This window comes from Gracilinanus agilis, chromosome 1, assembly GCF_016433145.1.
Source record: "Gracilinanus agilis isolate LMUSP501 chromosome 1, AgileGrace, whole genome shotgun sequence".
NCBI classification, from domain to species: domain Eukaryota; kingdom Metazoa; phylum Chordata; class Mammalia; order Didelphimorphia; family Didelphidae; genus Gracilinanus; species Gracilinanus agilis.
In genome coordinates, this window is record NC_058130.1 from 701781046 (window position 1) to 701789506 (window position 8461).

The 8461-nt window shown below is 55.3% G+C and overlaps 1 protein-coding gene across 1 annotated transcript; it reads right to left on the reverse strand.

Moving 5' to 3' along the window:
* Nucleotides 1–5771: 5771 nt before the first annotated feature.
* On the reverse strand, nt 5772–7387 carry MAFA (MAF bZIP transcription factor A). The gene has a single exon (XM_044658317.1). The coding sequence runs from the start codon at nt 6852–6854 to the stop codon at nt 5772–5774; it is 1083 nt and encodes a 360-aa protein (XP_044514252.1). The 5' UTR covers nt 6855–7387.
* Nucleotides 7388–8461: the final 1074 nt, after the last annotated feature.

Below are 8461 nucleotides of genomic sequence, written 5' to 3' on the forward strand. Positions count from 1 at the left end.
TAATTTGTCATGATGATAGCCAACAAAGCATAGAGGACAGGGATGTGGAAAGTAAAGGTTTGTGCCTCGAGCCTGTCTCTTCCAGTTCCAAGATATCTGACCATGACCAAGTAAGTCATTCAATCTCTCTGAGCTGAGGGCAGCTCTCTAAGAACACGAAGGTACAAAGGGTTCTTGGCATCCTAAAATCATAATAACTGACATTTATATAGTGTTTCAAGGTTTCTAAAGTGCTTTATGCTTTGTTTTATGGGTCCACATTTTGCAGATGAAGGAGCGGGAGCCCAGAGGTGAGATGATTTGCCCAAGGTCATTCAAATAAAAGGGAAGAAAGCCAGGGCTCTTGGCTCCAAAGCTGTGTTCTTTCCACCACTCGACATGGGGCACCAGATGGTGATTTCCTCTTTACCCCATTTTGGAAACTCTTGCTGGCCCTGGACTCAGGAGACCTGAGTTCAAATCCCGACCCTGTTATTTGTCAGTGACCCTGACTGTGGGCCACTTAGGGCCCCATATCTCATGACCACTCCTTGTTCTCCTTTTTACTTTCCTTATAGAACCCACTTGGAGAAAGCACTTTAGGAACCGTAGAAAAGCATAGAAATGGAAAATTTCCTCTCCCCAGAGCTGTCATGCACTACAAAAAGGGAAGAGCCGATTCTTGTATTCTGACTGACCATTTTCCTCTGCCCTTCCCATCAGGTTCATCCAAAAATCAGTGTCCTGGGGTGGAATTTCAGGGTATTCAGGTCACTCACTGGGTAAAGGGACTGGAAGAGAAAATGGGCCAAAGACAACTAGATCCCAATTCCCTACCTTACTCTTCTTCAGATGGCAGAAAGTCATCCCTTTATTCCTTCTTCCACCTCAGGTTCCAATTGCGGGCAAAGGACAATAACAAAACCCTCCTTCCCCTTCCATGGCTCCAAGTCCTAGGAAAGATGCCCCCACTACTCCTCACATGATGGGAAGAGAAGGAAAGAGTCTGGAGACTCTGGGAAAGGAAGGTTCCCAAACCCCAGGGCTCTAAGATCCATAGACCTCACTCCCAGATCTGGTCCTACTTAAGGTCTTCCTTTGTTCCCAAACAAGTTTCCCTATGACAACAGACAAATGGCTTGGCCTCTCAAAGGTTCAGTTTTCTCATCTGCAAAATGTAGATAGTAATAAGTAATAATAGCTGGAAATCGCTTTAAGGTTTGCTACAGATATTATCTACATTTTACAGATGAGGAAACTGAGGCTCAAAGTCTTGCCGGGCTCACTAAAGCTTAAAAGTCCTATATAAATAAGACAACTTCTTTCTTCCTTTCTGAAAGCGAAAAACTGGAGCCAGACAATAAAATGATCTAGAGGAATAAAACTTGAGCCCGTCTCACTGTGGCCCAGGCCCATTCCAGAAATGCTGGAAAAGGGAGTTATGTGTTAGCTATGGACCCTGCCTCCAAAAGAAAACAAATACTTCCAGAGTCCAGATAGCAGTCTCTACAGCAGGTCTTTTTCTTTCCTTCCAGGAAATAAGATAAGGGGTGTAGCTCACTTGGCCACAGCCTGCGGCTCCCCACCACCTTCTCCGCTATTTCCCAGTCTAGCTAAGGCCGATCCCTCCAATTTTTCTGCAGAAAGAAATGCTGCCTTCGTCTCCCGCTCCAGAGCAGCTGTGCCAGCAGAAATCGCGGTGTCTGATGTTTGTGCTTCCAGTTCTGGGCTCCGGGCTGCTGGAGTGGCTGGGAGAAGAAGCTGCAAGCTTTTCTCTTGCAATGGCTGAGACTAAGAAATCACATAAATAGGCCCTCTGGGCTGCCTCCCTACTAGCTCTGGCTTCAGAACTCGAGTCTTTGAACTGCTCATTTGACAGCATCTGTCAGAAGAGGTTTTAATTCGGGGGAAGGAATACACTTCTCCGGTCCTCTTAATCTCTCTGGTTTTGTTTCTTTCACTGCACCCGATCCCTAAGTCTACTCTTTCCAAACACACACACGGCCCCCAGCTCGGGCATTTCCCTTTGGCCCCCTCAGTCTCTGAGAAGGAGCAGCCCTCTCGATGAAGTCTCAACCCTGTTAGCTGCAGCCCAGGACTTGCCAGAAGCATCCAGGCACTTGTGGGTGGGCTGGTTTTTTTGTTTTGTTTTGTTTTGTTTTTTAATTCCGCTACCACCCACACCCAAGGCCAAGAAAACCGAGGCGGTCCTCGCATCTCTAAAATCAACAAAACCCTAGCGAGTGCTTACTACAGGTAAGTGGGCTCTGCTGAGCACGGGGTAGTCAGGTGAACGAGCGGGGAGCCAGAGGAAACCAGGGAGCACAAAGGAAAGACTTTTTTCCTCTGGTCCCTCTGGCTTCCCCCAAACCAAACCAAACAAAGCAGATCGCCACACATCCCAAGTAGGGCACAATTCGAGGTGCTGAGGAAGCCACGGAGCCAGGCCTCCAAAGTGTAGAAACTTTGGTTTTCCCCAGAGAAAGACTGAATAGGACTAAGGGGGGCCGAGAAACAAATTCTCCTAAACGAGAGGGAACAGTTCTCATACATCCCCAGCGGTCCCTGGAAGTGCCCAGCAGTCTGACCGTCGGGGCTGGGCTGGAAGCTCCCTAGGGCTCCAAACGTTCCTGCCGCGATCCGAACTACAGGAACAATACACACCACACATACATAGATACACGCACGCACGCACGCACGCACACACACACGTTCTGTTCAGGAAGATAAAATACGCTCCATCACTTTACACGAAGGGGTCTGTTTTAACCAGCCTGGGAATGACGTCTCTGACTTCGTCCCCCCTAAGCCTCGTCTCCCTAGAGCTCAACATTTCCTCCTTCTTGGGTCACCCCTCTCCCGATCGGGGATCCCTCAGTGCCCCCGCCTGCACCTCGGGAAACCTAGAGCGCAGTTGGGCACTTTCCGCAGGTGCTATCAGAAGAAACTGGGAGACTGATGTCACTGCCCAAACCTAACCTCGAGCCCTTCCAGTCTAACTTCTGTTTGATTATTGAGGCTTCGTTTTAAGAGTAGGAAAAGCAAAACCAAACAAAACCATCCCTCTCCCTCCCTGCTCCCATACACCCGACGACCATCAATCCAAAGCGACCGAAGGGCAGCTGACCCGGCCGGCTGCGGACAGGGCGGCTCATTTCTCACTGAGGCCTGGTCACTTTCAGTCCCAATCCCTGCCCTGCCCCGCCCCGAGTGCCTCTTGCCCAGGCCTTGATCGCGACCCTTTCTCGCTGGGCTTCTCCCAGTAGCCTTGGACCCTTCCGGCCTGCGAGACTACTCCCCATTCCCTTTCCTCGGATCAGCCTCCACACCCTCTCCCCCGGCTAGCCCCAGAGAAAAACAGGACTCGGACTCAACCCCCCACCCCCACCCCCCAAACAGAGCAGCGGAGGCGACAGCGGCGCTTCCATCTCAACAGGTTTATTCGTTTTTCTCTTTCCTCAGTTTTCGTAGCAAATGGAAAAAAATAAAATAAAGGAAAGGAAAGGAAAAAGTCAGCCCCACGCTTGGGGAGGAAGGGCCACTCCCAGGGCCCTAGAAGCCGGACCGAGCCGAAGGACTCCAACTAAAGGACAAAAGAAAGGGCCAGGAACCCAGCCAGCCTCGGAGGTAGCCGGGATTGCAGGGGAACGACGGGCCAAGCTCTCCAGGCCGGGCGCATCTCCTCTAGCGCTCGGCCCCGAGGGCCCCCTCCCCCAAAAGGCCATCAGGCTTTCAAAAATAAAATAAAATAAAGTAAAACGAAACAAAAAACGCAAACGAAACAAAGCGGTTTAAATTAAAAGGTACAAAAAAAGTCCTCGCGGCCTGGGCCTCATTTCCTTCTCGGCTTGTCAATTCTGGATTTGCGAGAAACCCTGAGCATTCTGTTCTTTCACTCGTCTTCCAGGGCAAAAAAAAAAAAAAAAAAAAAAAAAGGATTCGTTTCCCAGGGAATAATAAATACAATCTGGTGCATAGAGAAATAACAGCCCGCGGCCCAAGTCCGCCTGCTCCGGCCACCGCCGCAGGCCGCCAGCTGGAGTTTGTCTCCAATCCACCTGCACGGCCCCCCACCCTCGACCCACCCCTACCCCCCAGAGTAGCAGTAATAGTAGTAGTATGATTAAACAGCATAGATAGATACTTTCTCTTGGTTTAAATCTCTAAAAAACAAAACAAAACAAAACAAAACAAAAAACGCCAATAGCAGTGGGCGTGCAGCCCGCAGAGCTGGGACCCGCATTAGGGACCGGCTGGCAGGGTAACCGCCCAGCGACGGGCGGCTGAGAGGGAAGGCCAGCAGGCGTCCCGGGGTTCTGGGGCAGACGGCAGGCAGCTGCTCACTCAGTGGTCTCGCACATGCTGGGACAGAAACTTTGGGGTTAAGACTCAGAGCTTGGGGGGATACTTTTTCCCCTCCAGTTTTTGTTTTTAAAATCATCAAGCAAAATAGAAAAGTAGAAAGAGGGAGGGGAAGTGAAATATAATTGAATTAGGAAGGTAATAGATGGAGAAAGAGACAAGCAGAGAGGGAGAGACAGAGACAGTGAAAAGGATGGGGAGACAGCGAAAAGGGGGAGGGAGGGAGAGAAGGAGAGAGGGAGAGAGAGAGAGAGAGAGAGAGAGAAAGATAGAGGAGGTAGAGAAAGAGAGAGAAAGCGAGAGCGAGAGAAAGAAAGAGAAAGAGAAAGTGAGAGAGAGGAGGGAGAGAGAGAGAGAAGGCGGAGAAGGAGCAAGAGCAAAGGACGAGAGCTGAGCCCTCCAAACCTAAATTCTACATATGTACAAGTGGCCTCCTTTAAATAAGTTAAATCTGGCTCAAGTTTCCTGTTTAAAATAACCATTCTCCATCCTCATAGCAATAAGATTAATAATAATAATAATAATAATTAATAATGATAGTAGTAGCAATAATAACGAACATTTTCCCCGTGGTCAGCACCATCTTAGCCGAAGGGACTGGCGGGAACAGAGTCCAAGCAAGCAAAGTCCCCTCCTGCCCACACTTCCAGCTCCAAGACTGGAGGGAATCCTGGACCCGGCCGGGGGAAAGGGACGTCCTACTGGAGCAGCTATGCAGGGTGCCCGCCATCCCCGAGTTAGAGATTATAGTTACCTCCCGAGGTTAGGGCCCGGAGACGCCCAGGCCTCCATAAGTGTGCCCTGGTCCGTCCCTTTAAGACTTTTCTGTGCGCATAGTTGAGTTCGGGAGCCTGGGGTAGAATGAAAAGGATGCAAAACTCTAAAGGCGCCAAAGTGCTGGAGAAGGAACGCGCCTCAGGCCCGAGCAAGGAGCCCCCCGAGTCCATACATGGCCCGCATGCAGGGAGGCCCGGCGGGGTGGGAGGTGACAAGGGAGCGGCAGTTCCGAGCGGCCTGGAGAGCTGCTGGGGCTAGTGCTCTACAAAGTCTTAGGAAAAGTTTAGTGGAGAGACGACCTCGGCAGAACCTCTTTTCCCTTCATTCATTTACCTCCGCGCCCCTCAATCCCTCCCAGCCCAGCCCTAAGTTAAGACTCTGGAGTGTGATATAGTCCCCAGAATTCAGGGGCTATCGCTCCCTTCCCTCCGGACTCTGGCTATTTACAAGTTCACCAGTGCCTTTGGGCCGGGTCAGGGCCCAGAGCCCCGATTCTCGGACAGAGCTGCCGAGGCCTTGGCAGTGGCCGGGGGAAGGCACGGGGAGCGCTGGTTAAGAGAGGAGAGGGGCGAAATCCGTGCTTTGGTCGCTCCTCCCCTCACTCCCCGAAGTCTGCCGGGAGCCCCAGCCACGGCCCGGGCAAGGGGCAAAGCTCACAGGAAGTAATCGGCTGCCCCTTTGGCCGCTCCGGGGGCAGCCTGAGGAGGGGATGGCTCTCTGGGGAAGCCTGCGTTGCCGCTGCCCGCTCCCCCGGCCGCTGCCCCAGGCCCCCCGGCTCCGGCCCCTGCCCCGGGGCCTCCCCGGCCCGCCAGCTTCTCGTATTTCTCCCGGTACAGGTCCCGCTCTTTGGCCAGCCGGCCCACCTCCAGCTTCAGCTGCTCCACCTGGCTCTGCAGCTGGCACTTCTCGCTCTCCAGGATGTGCCGCTGCTGCACCCTCTTGTAGCGGCAGGACTGCGCGTAGCCACGGTTCTTCAGGGTCCGCCGCTTCTGTTTCAGGCGGATCACCTCCTCCTTGCTGAAGCCACGCAGCTGTCGGTTCAGCTCGCGCACCGACATGGACACCAGCTGGTCGTCGGAGAAGCGCTCCTCCAGGCGCACGTGGTGACCATGACTGTGGCCTGCGCCATGGTGGTGGTGGTGGCCCGGGTGATGGTGATGGTGGTGAGCCGCATGGTGGCCACCGTGGTGGTGACCGGGCCCCAGCTCCTCCCCGGCGCCCCCGCCGCTGCCCGGAAAACCCTGAGCCCGGAAGGTCTCGTAGGCCGAGGCCGAGTGGTGGCCGCCGTGGTGGCCACTGCCGATGAGCGCCTCCACAGCGTCCTCCGGGGTCAGGTTGAGCGCCTCGGGGTTGAGGTGGTGCTGATAGCCGCTCATCCAGTACAGGTCCTCCAGCTGGGGCTTGCCAGGCACAGCTCCAACGCTTGCGGGGCCCCCGTTCGGCGGCCCGGGGGGCCCCGCTGTGGGCGCTCCTCCTCCTCCTCCTCCACCGCCTCCGCCGCCGCTGCCGCCGGTGCCTGGGCTTGGGGCACAGAAGCTGGGAGAAGATGGGACCGAGGAGCAAGGAGTACTGAGTGGCGTGGAGGAGAGTGAGCCTGGGGGAAGGCGGTGGCAGAAGCGCTCCGCTTCGGGGGGCTCCTTCTTTACTTCGAACTTCATCAGGTCGAAGTCGTTCACGTATTCGATGGCCAGGGGACTGCTGGGCAGCTCGCCGCCCATCGCCAGCTCCGAGGCCATCTCAGGAAGGCCCTGCCCCGGCCCGCCCCCCGCGCCCTGACAGCTCAAGGGCAGCGGGGAGGAGGATGTCACCCCCCGACGGGGCGGGCAGGCTGGGGTCAAAGGCGAGAATTGGGGGCGGGGATGATGGGGGGGGAGCCGTTGAGCTTCTCCCCCCCCCACTCACGAGAGTAATTAAATCGGGGGTCTGGGCACGCCCCTACCTCCTGTAGGCTTCCCCCGAGGGGGCGCGAAGTGTATAAGTCCTGGTCCCGCCTGCGGTGGGTAGCTGAGGTTGGGGCGGCGGCGGCTGAGAGAGGGGGGAACAGAGAAGAACACTTTCCCGCGAGAGAGGAGGGGGGAGCGCCGGCTTTGGAGGGGGAAAGTAGAAAAGTTTGGCGGAGAGAACTCACTGAAGTGCTGGGAGGCCCCCACTGCCTTGCCTCCGCCTGGAAACTCTTTGGCCGTCCCGGTCGGCGCCTGCTTCCCGTGCGCCTTCGCTGAGAAAGTCACCCGTGCCTGGCACACATGGGGCTCCCGGAGCGAGTGCCCTCCCGCAGCCCCAGCGCCTTTCTGTCCTCGCCGGGTTGCGATGATCCCTGTTCTTTTGCTCTCACAGCAATTGCTACTGCTGCTGCTGCTCCCACCTCCTCCTCTTCCCACGGTTTCTAAGCTGCCCCGCGCGGCTCGGCCCGGCCCGCCCCAGCGCCCCCCCCCCAACCCCTCCTCATCAAGATTGAAACGCTGAAGACAGCACTCAGCCCTTTTATAGAGCGCAGTGCCCGAGCCCGCCTCCCCGGGCGGGGGCAACAGCCCCCAGGCCAATCGGAACCCCAGCCCGTCCGCCCTCATTTGCCTATCCCCATGGCAACCTGGGAGCCCAGCTGTCAATCTCCTGCGGGAAACAGCTGTGGGTAAGCGGAAGGGGAGAAAAGCTAGGAGCAGGAGAGAGGGGCACGGCCCCCTAGTGGCAGATGCCTGGGATTGCACAGAGAGAGAGGGATGTACCAGCGTGGGGTGGGGAGCTGGCCTGCTGGAGTCCAAGACCCCAGGGTCAGCCGGGGCTAGGGGCACCTGTGGAAGCCCAGAGGCCATTGAGTTCCTCTACTGACTTTGGGTCAGGAAAGGACCGCTGAATCAGCTGGACCAATGGGGTGGGATGGTCTCCAATGGACTCAGAGCGAGATGACCTGGGTTTGAATCCCAATTCAGATGCTTACTTTCTGCAGAGAAAGTCATAGCTTCTCTGTAAAAGGAAAGGGTTGGACGATATGACCTCTCAGGTCCCTTCCAGTTCTTAAGCCTTAAATCCTAGATATCCCAACTCTGCATCTAAAGCCCCTCACCACCAGGAACTTCTTTTTAGTCTATTCTCCCCAGACTGGGGCAAACGACTTGCTCCCTTGGTGCCAAGCAGGCTCCAGGAAGACACTGCCCGCTTGCCCAACTCCTTAGGACCTCCGGGAGGAAAGAGCTTAAGAATTAGATCTGGAAGGAGCCTTGGAGTCCGATGGTCTAATCCAGGACCAGAAAGTTCCGCTCAAGTTCACGCAGCCTGTCAGGGGGCAGAACCAGGTCTGTAATCCAAGTCTTCTGATCCCAAATCTAAAGCTTTCTCACCATCCTTT

Excerpts from the sequence above, each read along its gene's own strand:
- MAFA (XM_044658317.1), bottom strand. The coding sequence starts at position 6,854 with ATGGCCTCGGAGCTGGCGATGGGCGGCGAGCTGCCCAGCAGTCCCCTG.